This window comes from Oryctolagus cuniculus, chromosome 6 (assembly GCF_051225735.1).
Source record: "Oryctolagus cuniculus isolate XC-2025 breed Fujian yellow rabbit chromosome 6, ASM5122573v1, whole genome shotgun sequence".
NCBI lineage: Eukaryota > Metazoa > Chordata > Mammalia > Lagomorpha > Leporidae > Oryctolagus > Oryctolagus cuniculus.
The window spans coordinates 92,667,692-92,682,194 of NC_142872.1; the positions used below are offsets into that span (position 1 = coordinate 92,667,692).

General features: G+C 43.7%; 1 protein-coding gene and 1 long non-coding RNA gene across 9 annotated transcripts in view; both read left to right on the forward strand.

The window, feature by feature from the left end:
* Nucleotides 1–7,752, forward strand: part of ADHFE1 (alcohol dehydrogenase iron containing 1) — a 37,964-nt gene extending 30,212 nt beyond the window's left edge. For all 8 annotated transcript variants that reach the window (XR_016236495.1, XR_016236493.1, XR_016236494.1 and 5 more), the window contains one exon: nt 6,864–7,752. Coding sequence is in view for 4 of the 8 variants with exons in the window: in XM_070075107.2 (XP_069931208.2) it covers nt 6,864–6,947 (84 nt within the window). In the remaining 4 variants the exon portion in view is untranslated. The remainder of the gene's footprint in view (nt 1–6,863) is intronic.
* Nucleotides 7,753–8,900: 1,148 nt separating this feature from the next.
* On the forward strand, nt 8,901–10,400 carry LOC149126232 (uncharacterized). The gene is made up of 2 exons (XR_016236498.1): nt 8,901–9,036; nt 10,196–10,400. It is a non-coding gene; the product is annotated as an uncharacterized LOC149126232 (long non-coding RNA).
* Nucleotides 10,401–14,503: the final 4,103 nt, after the last annotated feature.

Consider the following 14,503-nt stretch of genomic DNA (forward strand, 5'->3'; position numbering starts at 1 on the left):
TAAATAAAATAAATTTATTATTTTCACAAAAGGTAGGAGGTAACTAGAATCTCTTGAATGTAAATCCTGTCTTAAAGTAGGAAACCAGGTTCTCCTCAAGCTGAGTTCACATTGCAGTCCCAAGGTGGATTCCGCCTGTTTTCCTTTGATTACATTTTCATGATTAGGAGAAACAGTTCATTTTAGTTAACTAACACTAATCCCGTTTTGAAGTCAATGTGATCAAAAATAACTTATCTACAAGTAATCAGATTCGCAGGACATTGGAGGGAATCTTAGAAATGAGCTTGTCCAGTCTGTGGATAAAGAACTGTGGAGTTTTGGTTTTGGGCTTTGGCAGCAGTGAGCATGGTACAGGGTTGCTATGGCAACATCAAATTTTTTATACAGGCAGTAGACTAATCTTCACTTATTAGTGTCTACAGGACTTAAGGTGGTGAGAAGGATATCCTGGTTCCTGCAAAGGACACTGCTAGAAAGGTTATTCCATGCGGTCAACATTTGATAAAGGTGCTTTTATGTTCAGCAATGAGCGATCGGTTTTCTCTGGAAGGAACAACCAGGCCAGTATTCTTGACCAAACAACCACAGCCCGTACTGGTGGCAGCAAATAGCAGCACTGTGTCCCAGGGCTTCCAACTGCCACGGCTGGCCTGCAAGGGGGGCGGGCACGGGTCAATTAATCATCCAAGCTGGATTTCTGAAATCTCTGGAAAGAAACATTTATGTTTCAAATCAAAACATTTCACTACTAAGGAGAGCTGTCGACCCAAATGAGCACTTCCACTCCCTGGTAGAAGGGCCAGCTGAAATGTTGTGATTTTATAAATACACTAAAAGTAGAAGTCTGGATTCATTTCAGTGCCCATGTTCATGAGTTGTTCAATCTTACATGTCTATAAATACTAGCACATTCCTTGACACAGCCTAACCCTGAAAGTTTAGCATTCTGCTAGCATAGCTGATATGTGTGAGACATGTCACAAACTCTACGTCCTTGCCATGTTTAAACAATCACTGGAGGCTAAAAATGTGAACGAGAAACTCAGCAGGATTTGATCTCAAGTACTTAAGAGAGTCCTGAGTGACGTCACCAAAGATAAGCAGGATCCTGTTTAAGGCCTTTGAGCCCCTCAGACAAGATACCCTGGTTAGAAACAGAACAACGGGGCACTCTTCTGTAGTCACAGCAAAGCTGAACTTCAGTTCTTTTTACATTTTTATAAAGATTGATTTTATTTTTATTTGAAAGAGTGAATAGACAGAGAGAGAAGGAGACCCCCAGAAAGAGAGCTATATTCCATCTGCTGGTTCACTCCCCAAACGGCCACAACACCTGAGGCTAGTCCAGGCAAAGACCAGGAGCCTGAAACTCATCCTAGTTTCCCATGTGGGTAGCAGGGGCCCAAGTACTTGGGCCATCTCTGCTGCCTTCCCAGGTGGACTAGCAGAAAACTTGATTGGAGGCAGATTAGCTGAGATTCGTATAGGATGCCAGCATTGCAAGCAGTGGCCCCAAGCCCCTGAGCCACAACTCTGGCCCCTAAAATCTTTTATTCATTATTTGAAAGGCAGACAGAGGAAGAGATCTTACATCCCCCAGCTCATTCCCTAAAGGCTCATAACAACTGGAGCTGGGCCAGGGCCAAAGCCAGGAGCCAGGAGCCAGGAGCCAGGAACCCGATCTGGGCCTCCGTGTGGTTGGCAAGGACCCAAGTACTTGAGCCGTCACCTGCTGCTACCCAGGGTGTGCCTTAGCAGCAAGCTGGAATCTGAAGACTCAGACCCAGGCATTCCAATATGGGGTGTGGTGCCCCAAGCACCAGCTTAACTACTGCACCGAACACCCACCTCTGCACTCCAGTTCTTGACCCTGCCACAAAAATATTCAGGTAACTGTGAACAGTCTCTGCCTTAATAGGGATTTTCAAAATTCCAGGGTACAAAGACATCCAACAGAATGAGAGAAATTATTTGCAGACAACTTATCTGACAAAGGATTAATATTCAGAATATATTAGGAACTCAAAAACCTCAGCAATAACAACAACAACAACAAAAACAGTTAAGAAATGGACAAAGGACCTGAACAGACAGTTCTCAAGAGTAGAAATACAAATGGCCAACGAATTATGAAAAAACTGCTCAACATCACTGGCCATCAAGATGAAAGCCACAGTGAGATATCACCTCAGCCCTGTTAGAATGGCTATTATCAAAAAGACAGAAAGTCTTATACACTGTTGGTGGGAATATAAATTAGTACAGTCACTGTGGAAAACATTGTGGAGATTTCTAAAAAAAAAAAAAAAAAACTAGAAATAGATGTAATGTATAATCCAGGTATAATCCAGGAATCCCACTACTGGCTGATACAATTCCAAAAGACATGAAATCATTGTATCAAAGAAATAACTGCTCCACCATGTTTATTGTTGTTCTGTTCATAATAGTCTAGATATGAAACTAGCCAAAGTGTGCACCATCAGATGAGTGAATAAAACAAATGTGGCACGTAAGCACAATAGAGTATTATTCAGCCATAGAACATGAAATCCTGTCATTTTCAGCAAAATAGTTGGATCTGGAAGACATCACGTTAAGTGAAATAAGCCAGATACAGAAAGACAAACATTGTAAATGGGTACCAAATCAGAGTTTAATCAAAAGAATAGGTTCCTAGTGTTACACAACATAATGGAGAGATTACAGTTTGCAATAACTTAGTGTGTGTTCTTTCAACAAATCAAAAAGAAATCCAAGACTCCAATTGTCAAAGAAGGAAATGTTGATTACCCTGATTTGATCAGTACACATTCGATATACATATTGAAATGTCACGCTGCAGCCCACAGATATATACAATTATTACTAATTTTAAAGCTTTTCTTAATTCCTCAGGATCTGTAAAACATCTGCTGGGATGTAAATTTTGCCTTTGCCTCACCCATACTTAACAGCACTGTTCTGCACCCTTCTCCTGTGTGTCCATCCATGTAGCCTTTCTTCTGTTTTATTTCTTTTAATTTTTTAATATTCTTTTAAAATTTTTATTTATTCATTTGAAAGTCAGAGTTATATAGAGAGGGAGGAGAGACAGAGAGAGAGAGATCCTCCATCCACTTGTTCACTCCCCCATGGCCAAAAAGGCAGCAGCTGGGCCAGGCCGAAGCCAGGAGCCAGGAGCCTCTTCCAGTTCTCCCACATGGGTGCAGGGGCCCAAAGACGTGGGCCATCCTCGGCTGCTTTCCCAGATGGACCAGCAGGGAGCTGGATCGGAAGCAGTGCAGCCAAGACTCAAACCAGCACCCACATGGGATGCTGGCACTGAAGGCATAGCAGCTTAACCCACTGCCCCACAGTGCCAACCCCAGTTCATTTTCTTAATTATGGTAAAATACACGTAAATGTTATCATTTGACATTTTTAAGTTGCAATTAAGTGCCATCAAGTATATCCACAATGCACAATCACCACTAACCATTTTCAGAACTTTTTTTTTTTTTTAATCATCCTAAACAGAAGCTCTTACATCCATTGAACAATAACCCCTGATAGCCTCTCTCTACTTACCTCTCTCTGGATATCCTAGGTACCTCATGTATGTGAGATCATACAATAATCATCCTTTTGTTACTGACTTATTTCACTGAGCTTAATGTCTTCAGTGTTCACCCATGTTGTAGCATGCATGAGCACTTCATTACCTATTGTGGCTGAATAATATTCCATTGGATGATAAACCACATTTGCTTATCTGTTTATCTGTTGATGGACTTTGGGTTGTTTCCACCTGTGGGCCAAATGATGAATGCTGCTGTGCACATTGGTGTCCAAGTATCCATCTGAGTGCCTGCTTTCAAATCTTTTAGGTAAATGCCTAGGAGTAGCATTGTTGGGTCATAGGTAATTCTATGTTTAATTTTTTGAGGAACTACCAAGCTATTTTCCCCAGTGGCTGAGCCATTTATTTCCATTTACATGAGGTTTCCAGTATCTTTGCATCCTTGCCAAGACTTGTTATTTTCATTTTTAAAAATATTGTAGTTATTTTTTGAGTAAACCTTTTAATTGTACATTCTAGTCAAAGACTTATTGGCTACACTTAATAAAGAGTTCAACAAAGCAAAGGTGAAAGGACCACCAAAGGTGGGTGGTCATAGACCACCCACAATGATCAAAGGAAAAGGTGTCCAACTTCACTCATCTCAGTTTAAAAATAGTCACAAAGTCACTCAGACTATAGTAGTATATGTATTCCTATCAATTCATTGGACTCTTTTCCACTTTTCTTGTTTAAAAGATTTTATTTATTTACTTGAAAGTCAGAGTTACAGAGAAGCAGAGAGAGAGAGAGGGAGAAAGAGAGAAGTCTTCCATCCAGCCCAAATGGCTGAAATGGGCAGAGCTGTGCCGATCCAAAGCCAGATGCCAGGAGCTTCTTCTGGGCTTCCTGTGCAGGTGCTTGGGGGCCATCTTCTACTGCTTTCCCAGGCCATAGCAGAGAGCTGGATCAGAAGTGGAGCAGCTGGGACTGAAACCAGCATCCATATGGGATATTGACACTGCAGGCGGCAGCTTTACCCACTGCACCACAGTGCCATCCCCCACCCCCCCCCGCACTTTTTAAAAATAGCCATTCTAATGGGTGTGAAGTGGTGTTTCACTGAGGCTTTGATTTGCATTCCTAAGACTAATGATGTGGAGCATTTTTTAATGTTTATTGACTATTGTCATTTTCTGTTGAGAAATATATGTCAGGTGCTTTGTTCATTTTTAATTGAGTTATTTGAGGACTTTGTTGTTGAGTTGTAAGAATAAGTTTTCTATTTGGGACATGAATTCCCTATCAGATGTATGATTTCCAGGTTTTCCTGCCATGTTGTGGGTTTTTTCACTCTCTTGATGGTGTCCTTCTATGCACAAAAGCTTTCACTTTGATGTGGCCCAGCTTCTCAGTTTTTTTCTCTGCTGCCTGTGCTTTTGGTGTCCCAGCCAAGAACTCCTCGCCAAATTCAGAGTCATGAAGATTTTCCTCTGTTCTAAGAGTTTTAGGGTTTTCACTGTTACAGCAAGGCTGTGGATCCATTTTGAGTTGATTTTTTAAATATATACATCTTTCTTCTCTGTCTTCCTTTTACCTGACAAAGCCTTACTGAGATCCTACAGAATACTGTGCATTGTGTGGGACCCGGGAAGGAGGAATATAAGGCCCCTTTCCCCCTGGGTTCTAGAGGGGGGAGACAGACAGCGAGCATTTATTAAGAAGATATGTGAAATCATTTCAGATAGGGATTCGTGGTTTGAAGGAACGCCTGGCAGGTGAGACAGAGCCACCATCTGTGGGGACAGTGGGAGGGAACTCCAGTGGGGGGGGGGGCATGAAGTCTGGGAGGAGCTTTCAGGCCAGGCCAGGGGAAAGGCTCTGGGACAGGGTCAAGGTTAGCATCCTCCTGGACAGGGACCAAGGACCACTGGGCGGGGGTCAGAGCTGGGGCATGAAGCAGGGCCCGATCAGGGCAGTGTTAGAGGCCATGGTTTTGTTGTAGAACAAAATTTCTAGATAGCAACAAGGATATCAAATGGAAGTTATTCCAGAGCATGAAGTCCGGGAAAGATGCGATCCAATTTACACAGGGAAAAGAAAAAAACAAAAACAAAAAACAAAAAACACTCTGGCAGTCAGGGAGAGAATGACCTCCAGGGGGCGAGAGTGGAGCAAAAGTGAAAACCGACCCCCTGAGCTGCTAACAGCAGGCGGAGGCGCCGCATCTCAGGTGCCTTGGGCTCTGGTGGTTGTGCTACAGGGGCGGTGAGCGGTGCCTGCGCTGGGGCTTCATTCTGGAGCCAGGCCTGACACTCGCTGATGGGCTGAACTGGCAGAGGGAGGGAAAGAGGCCTCCAGGCTGACTTGGATTTCCACCTAAGCTGTCGGCTCTTGTCTGAGATGTGGAAAGTGGAAGGTGTGACCGTGGGGAGACAGAGTTCTGTCTTGCGTAGGTGAACTTTGAGATGTCGGTCACCCCTGCTGACCATCCTCATGAACTCAGCAGCTCACTAAGGAGCACCTGCTGACTGCGTCAAGCACTCTGGTGGCTGCTGGGCAGATAGCGGTGACCGCCACCTGGGGAGCTTCCCTTTTCTACCAGGTGTGCTCCCCAACACCTTCTCATCAGAAAACAGACCCAGAGGCCCAGGAAAATGGAAGCCCCCCAAATGGCACATTTCTTAACTTCATTTAGGCCCTGGGGTAGTCCGCATGCTTTTAGACCAGTGTCCCAAGGATAAATGGGCTGACGATGGGAACAGAAATAACTGTAGGATGTGCTGGCTGTTTTCACATACTTGACTACTAGTAATTGTTGGAGCAATTAAGCCAATCACTGAACTAGTTTGGGGAAGTAGAGGCAAAACATTAGTTAATAGAAAAACAGGAGTCACTTGGTACACCTTGCCTAAAAGTTCGTGTCCTACTGGATTCCCTTAGAATATGCCTCAAGTCCAAGTTACAAAACCCATAGTCTTGGAAGTCAAGAACAATCGGCTCGGTTTTCCTTGGCTGGGAATGGACTCTGCACAGAGAACCTGGCTGGGTTGTTAAATGACTCAGTTTGGTTCTTGTCACTGGTGCTTTCTCCGGGACTGCATTGCCTCTGCACCTTTGACATCAGGGGCTGATGCTGATTGCTACACCCCTGAGTTGGAAATGACCTTGTAGGAGGCAGACAAGATGATCTTTTTTTTTTTTAAAGAAATGTCTGTTATCGAGTCATTTCTTATGACTGAGTTAATTTAGCCAACTTAGAAGCTTTTACAGACTGTCTTTTTAAAGCCCTGGCTAACCGCTTGATTTACTCTTCCAGGAAAGAGTCACCAAGCTTGCACCCCGTCCCCAGTCTGAAGAGGACCTGTCTGCGCTGTTTGAAGCTGCCATGAAACTGTATTGATCACCATTTTAACTGCTGGAAGAGCCTCCTGCTGTTGTAGTTCTGGAAACAGCAGTTGATCCAGAGAGAGTTTTGTCTTTTCGCCTCCACGTGTGACTTACCTGAACGTGAGATAACGGAGCCTGCAGGAGGTTCCTTGATGCCCAGAGTCAAGTTATTTCCATTCAAACTGCACGAATGCCCACTGGGTCAGACTCTGGGGCCACACCTTGGGGTCAGTGTTCCCTGCCTAAGCCCCACAGAATACTCTACTCTGTTCCTTATTCAAGCAGGCAAAAACTCAGGATTTAGCAAAAAGTGTAAATTTACATATTCTGGGGTGGTTATGGTGTCACGACAGGTTAAAGTTGCAGTGCCAGCCTCCCATATTAGAGCTCTGGATCGAGAGCTCTGGCTGCTCTGCTTGTGATCCAGATTCTGTTCACACATCCTGGGAGGCAGCAGATGATGGCACAAGCACCTGGGCCCCTGCCACCCATGCCGGTGACCTGGGTGGAATTCCAGGCCCCTGGCTTCAGCCTGGCCCACCCCTGGCTGTTGCAGGCATTTGGGGAGTGAACTTGTGAATGGCAGACTTTCTCTCTCTCTGTCTCTCTCTCTCTCTCTCAAGTAGATGAAAATAAATACCTTTTTTTTTTTTTTAAGTTTTAAACAACACCCACATCCTATACCCAATAACTGCATGACTATAAATGTATCCTCTGGGAAGGGTATTTCTGGCAGCATATTTTCTAATTAAAAAAAGATACAACTTAAACATTCATTAATAATATATGGATAAATAAATAACTGCATATTAAACAAACGGTGGAACACTGTGATGCCATTAATATGACATGGTAAATAGGTTGGAGTTGTTTGTTAGGTATTGAAAGTTGGCAAAGAAAAAATAAGTTGCAGAACAATTACATATTAGTATGATCTGGTTTTTACTTTTTCTATTATACATAATTATATGTCTATATAAACATGGAAAAGAAAGATGCATACCAAAATAGTAAATGTTTTGGCTAGAGAGATGGAATTTGAAGTGTGAGAAAATACTTTATATTTTGTACTTTTTTATTGTATAAGCATCTAGGTTGCTTGGATTTATTACAGCAAAGATATATTACTTTTCTAATTAAAAAAAGTAAAACAAAATAATTTTAATGTTTTAGGTCAGCATTCACCTTATTTCACAAAAAATAGTAACAAATATTTAAAAGGTAAAAAAATCAACCAAAAGGGGTAAAAATTTAGAGACCAACCCTCTGGTGAATAAATTGTTCTTTTGAGAAAAACACCACCATCCTTTGTGGTAATTCCCTCTTCAGACAAGTGTTTCTGGTGCTCAGAGTAAATTCATGTAAGAGCAAGCAGCTTGGCAGTTCACAGCTATCAGCCTTGCGAGTGGGAGCCCAGTAGCCTGGCGACCCTCCTCCCCGCTGCTCGTAGTCCTCAGAAAATCCACAGCTCAAAGGCTACCACGCTGAAGTTTGCCTGCCCTCGCACCGGCAGCACAGATCCCTGAGCACTTACAGACTTACTTGGGTTTTAAATAGAATCAAGTTTTATCTTATAAATAAGTACTATGTATAAGACACCAGAATTTATTGAAAGCATTATTGTGGTATTCAGCTGCCTTGGCTCCCTGTATCTCTAGAACAGTCTTTATTTTGTTGATATTTTAAAATAATATTCGGGGGAGGGGGCCTTCAAATTATAAACATAAAATGTGTTCCATGCCCAAAACAAGCACTACAAAGATAAACACAAATCATCCAAAAAGTAGCAATTGTCAAAAATTTTGTGTATGTTCTTCCAGCAATTTTGTAAGCATGGACATATATAGTCAGCTATATTTACTCAAACTTGCGCGTTTTTACTTAGAAATGACATCATTATGATATAATTTCAATTTTACAGAACAGCTAAATTCTTTGTATCAAGTGCTCCCAAACAAGTATGAAACAGTACTAACAGAATTTCAGCTGCATCTTCCAGGCGATCTCAGATTCCTTGGAGCTTTTTGGGAAGATCACGGAGTCTGAGAGCAGAAGCTCCCAGAACATGTGAATGAGGCAGACAACGGTTCCACTTTGCCGAAGTGAGATCCTTCAGGAAACTTTAGTAGAAGTTGCTAATGGTCTCTAAATATACTTGGTACTAATAGGAGGGTACTTCAAAAAGTTTATGGGAAAATGGGATTAAAAGATGAGTTTACTTTGGAGCAAAAATTTCTGAAATCTAAGGATTGTTTTCAGAATAGGCATTTTCCATGATTTTTTTTTTTGCAGTACTCCTGGAGGGTATGCGTATATTTTCCCTCACCCTCACCATCCCTCACAAAGTCCAAGTATGTTAGAGAACTCTTACAATATGATCATCCCTCAGTATCTGAGGGGTTTTCTCCCCTCTCATACCCAAAACCATGGATGCTCAAGTTTCATATAAAAAATGGCATAGTATTTGCATAGAACCCGTGCAACTTCAAGTCATCTCCAGATTACTTATAATAGCTAATATAGTGTAAATGCTGGGTAAATAGCTGTTATATCATGTTATTCAGGGAACAATTACAAGGAAAAAGGTCTGCATATGTGTGGTACAAACTCAACCATCATAGGCCAAACTGCATAGTACATGAATACTAAAAAAGCAAACAATATTCAAGCCAAATTCCCGGTTCCAGCTCTTGACTCCAGCTTCTTGCTAATGCAGACCCTGGGACATGGCTATAGTGGCTCAGGTAGTTGGGTCCCTGCCACCTATGTGGGAAATCTGGATTGAGTACTGGAGAGAGGCACAGAGGATCTACGAAGTGGTGGGAGGCCAAAGCAGGTTATGCCCACACATCACTTCATTCGAGTCACATGGATTTAGCATGGGGCTCAGCACGCAGCAAATTCAAGTTTTACTATTTGGAACTTTCTGGAACTTTTTTTAGTATTTCTGATCCATAGTTCAGTGCACCTCAGATGCAGGACCTGCAGCTACAAAGCAATGACTGCATATTCTGCAGTGTGATGTGGCATCATGGGGAGAGCATTCTTAGACTAAGGTAAAGGCCCTGGGCTTTGCTCCAGTCTCATCTGAGTCTTTATTCAACCAAGCCCTCTTCTAGCCCACATATGCTCTGACTAGACTTTATACATTGCCTACTCTGTACTGTGAGATTTTAGGTGTGGGGGATTTAGCGTAAGATAATCTGAGATATAAAAATGCACTCTCTCTCTCTCTCCAATGTTTGATGCCTTTACTAACAGGAGCCAGATGTCTGAATGTGACTCACCAGAAGTATCTGGTGTTCATACTGATGATGACTCCACAGAGGAAGAATTTAAAGGTCACGCAAGAGGAAACAGATTCAGGAAGGCTTCATGTTTTTTCTCTTGATACCCATCATTTTGGTCCTTACATTTGAAAATGAGTATTTGTGGTTTATCAACTATTAAAAGAGAGTGAGATGGATGATTAGGCCCATTTCTGTAAGCCAAACACTTTGACATCAAAGAGACAACACATTCTCTTTATTCATTTCAAATCTATTTTTCTGTTCATCTCCTTTAAAAAAATTCCTAGGAATTATAGCTCCATTTGTATGTACCAAGACAAGGAAAATTGAAAGATGGTGTTCAAGAGTTTGTACAAGGGGGCAGGCGCTTAGCCTAGAAGCTAGGATGCACACATCCCACAGTGATGATAACCCAAGTGGTTGGGCCCCTACCACTCATTTGGGAGACCTGGATTGAATTCCCAGATCCCAGGTTTGGCCCTGTCCAGCCCCCCGTCACTGAAGGCATTTAGGGAGGGAATTAGCACATGGGAGTTCTATCAGTCTCTGTCTCTCTACCTCTCAAATTACTTAAAATAATTTTTTAAAAGTTTGCATGAATTATTCCTATTTCATAGAACCATTATATAGAGTGGCATTTTCACTTAAAATACACATCTTAATTTCTTTTGTGATACAAAGTACTGGTTTGTTCCAAGAGTTCTTGCATCTGTGATTTGTTGTTGAGTGTCACAAACTAATAACTGACCCATTTTGCACTCCTGTCCCTTTGCCATGAGCTGTGGTGGACTTGGCATTATTTTAGTAGCTGTGGACACAGCTGTGGGGTGTTTTCACATGGTTGGTGAGGGAAGTCCGCTCCAGTAAAATACAGACAAGTACAGTATCAAAATAGAGAGAGGAAAAATTGCTTTTCTGGCCTTTTAACCCTAAGAAAGATTGATGATTGTTTGGATTAGAAACTGTACCCTAATGAGGAACTGTGTCTCTGGGGACAAGGTATGAGAAAGGGGACCATTCACCTCCAGGTCAACCTTGCACAGGTTGTGAGCCTGTGATGACCAGCCGCCACAAGCCAGACAGCTGCCTGGGCTCCCCATGAAGTGCCTGGTCCTCGGGGAGCTGTTGGGGACAGGGCCATCACCATCACAATGGCCTGGAGGGGAGGCGGTCTCCAGGGCCAAGCCATGCTTTCAATGCCCAGAAATCAGTTCTTGAAACCCTAGGTTGAATTACTGGCAGCTGGGGGTGGGAGGATCTAGTTTCTCAAGCTATTATTCCCTGTTTTTCCAACCACTTCAGTCACTCTCGAGTAAATACAATCTCCCTAAATTGCAATAACCAAGGTTTTGTCCTGTGTGAAATCCTTCATGATGCTATGTGCAGGACAGCCAACTTCAAAGCAACTCATTTCATTCTATCTGGTTTTGAATATTGGCTTTTCATTTGGGGGGGGTTAATTAGTTTGCCACTTTATAAAATTGCAAACTGATTAAAATAATCATGAGAGAAAAGGAGGGAAAAAAACTACTCATCATCTCATTACCCAAACACAGCTGTTAACATTTAATGTCTTTCCTTCCATCTTTCCCATTTGAGTGGGGTAATCTTCAACTCTTTTCCCTTCGTGCATGACATTTGAGGCATTTTCCATGTCACCCCATAATCATCATTTTTAAATGTACACAGTAGGGGCAGGTGTTTGTGCAGCAATCAAAACGCCACTTGGAAGGTCCACATCCGGTGTCCAAGTGCCTGGGTTTGAGTCCCAGATCCACTTCATTTTGTTTTTTTAAGATTTATTTATTTTTATTTTAAGGCAGAATTACAGAGAGGCGGCGGTAGGGAAGAGTGAGAGAGAAATCTTCCATCCACGGGTTCACTCCCCAAATGGCTCAAATGGCAGGAGCGAGCCAATCCAAAGTCAGGAGCCAGAAGCTTCTTCCTAGTCACTCATGCAGATGCAAGGGGCCCAAGCACTTGGGCCATCTTCCACTGCCCTCCCAGGCCACAGCAAAGAGCTGGAGCAGAAGTGGAGCAGCCGGGACTCGAACCAGTGCCCAAATGGGATATTGGCACTGCAGGCCATAGCTTAACCTGCTGTGCCACAGTGCCACTGCCACCACCACCCCAATCCCCAGCTCCACTTCTGATTTCAGTTTCCTGCTAATGTACACCCTGGGAGGCAGCAGATAATGGCCTAAGTGCTTGGGTGCCTGCCACTTACATTATAATCCTCTTCAGGTACCCGTGCAAGTATTTCTATTTGATACAAAAGTTTCAAAAGTAGAGACTCCAAGAGGTCAAATCCCTTTCTCAGATTTACACCTAAATCCACCTCGTCAGACTACATCCCAAGACATTAGTTCAACAATATTGAGGGCAAACCTAATATTGATAATTGGGCTGAATTATTATATGCCAGGCCTTATACAGGCTTTATGTGCATTATCTGCTCAAAACAGCCTGATGAAATACATGCTACCCCCATTTTACTGATGATAGTACCCACCTTTAAAGAGGTGGTTTGACTTGGCCAAGGCCATGGTGCTAGCAAGTTGTAGTAAATAATTCGCTTTTTTTTAAAAAAAAGATTTATTTATTTACTTGAGAGTCAGTTACACAGAGAGAAGGAGAGGCAGAGGGAGAGAGATCTTCCATCTGATGGTTCACTCCCCAGATGGCCACACAACCAGAGCTGTGCCAATCCAAAGCCAGGAGTTTCTTCTGGGTCTTCCACATGGGTGCAGGGGCCCAAGGACTTGGGCCATCTTCCACTTCTTTCCCAGGCCAGAGCAGAGAGCTGGATTGGAAGAGGAGCAGCTGAGACTCGAACCCACACCCATATGGAATGCCACTGCAGGCAGCAGCTTTGCCCACTATGCCACAGCGCTGGCCCCAGGAACCCAATTTCTTTCTTTCTTTCTTTCTTTTTTTTTTTTTGACAGGCAGAGTGGACAGTGAGAAAGAGAGAGAAAGGTCTTTCTTTGCCGTTGGTTCACCCTCCAATGGCCGCCGCAGCCGGCGCACCGCGGCCGGCGCACCGAGCTGATCCAAAGCCAGGAGCCAGGTACTTATCCTGGTCTCCCATGCGGGTGCAGGGCCCAAGCACTTGGGCCATCTTCCACTGCACTCCCTGGCCACAGCAGAGAGCTGGCCTGGAAGAGGAAGAACCCAATTTCTTAAGCCATCACCACTACCTCCCAGGTCTGCCCTGGTAAGAAACTGGAGTCAGGAGCCAGAGTCAGGAACCAAAACCAAGCACCCCAATGTGTGGTACAAATCTCTCTCTCTCTCTCTCTTTTTTTAAAGATTTATTTATTTATTTGAAAGTCAGAGTTACACAGAGAGAGGAGAGGCAGAGAAAGAGAAAGAGAGAGAGAGAGAGGTCTTCCATCCGATAGTTCACTCCCCAGATGGCCCCAATGGCCAGAGCTGCACCCATCCGAAGCCAGGAGCCAGGAGCCAGGAGCTTCTTCCGGGTCTCCCACATAGGTGCAAGGGCCCAAGTACTTGAACCATCTTCTACTGCTTTCCCAGGCCATAGCAGAGAGCTGGATTGGAAGAGGAGCATCCGGGACTTGAACTGGTGCCCAAGTGGGATACTGGCGCTTCAGGCAAAGGTGTTAACCTGCTGCACCACAGCACTGGCTCCCAAATCTCTTAACTACTAGGCTAAATGCCCACTCCCCAGTATGGCTTTGATGAATTACAAATTGTCCAGGTTTTCCCTTCATTAAAATTTTTCAGTGGCTTCTTATAGCCTTCAAGGAAAGGCACACACAAGGGGCTGGTGTTGTAGCATAGCAGGTAAAGCCACTGCCTACAATGCCCCCCATCCCATAGGCGCAATGGTTCAAGTCCCAGCTGCTCCACATGAAATCCAGATCCCTGCTAGTGCACCTGGGAGAACAGCAGAGTATGGCCCAGGTGCTTGGGCCCCTGCAACCATGTGGAAGACTTGGAAGAAATTCATGGCTCCTGGCTTCGGCCTGGTCCAGCATTTGGAGAGTGAACCAGCAGCTGGAAGAGCTCTCTCTCTCTCTCTCTCTCTCTCTCTCTCTCTCTGTAACTGTGCCTTTCAAATAATCTTCAGTTAATTTAATCATTCAATCTAAAATAATTTATTTAAAAATAAATCTTGAGAGAGAGAGAGAGAGAGAGCACGCACAGACCCTAGCAGATAGGCTGGCCATCACAACCTTGCCCTTGCACCCCAGTGCAGCCCTGTGTCTCCAGCAGGGCTTCACTGTGGTAGCATTGACCCCTCCAGCTTCCT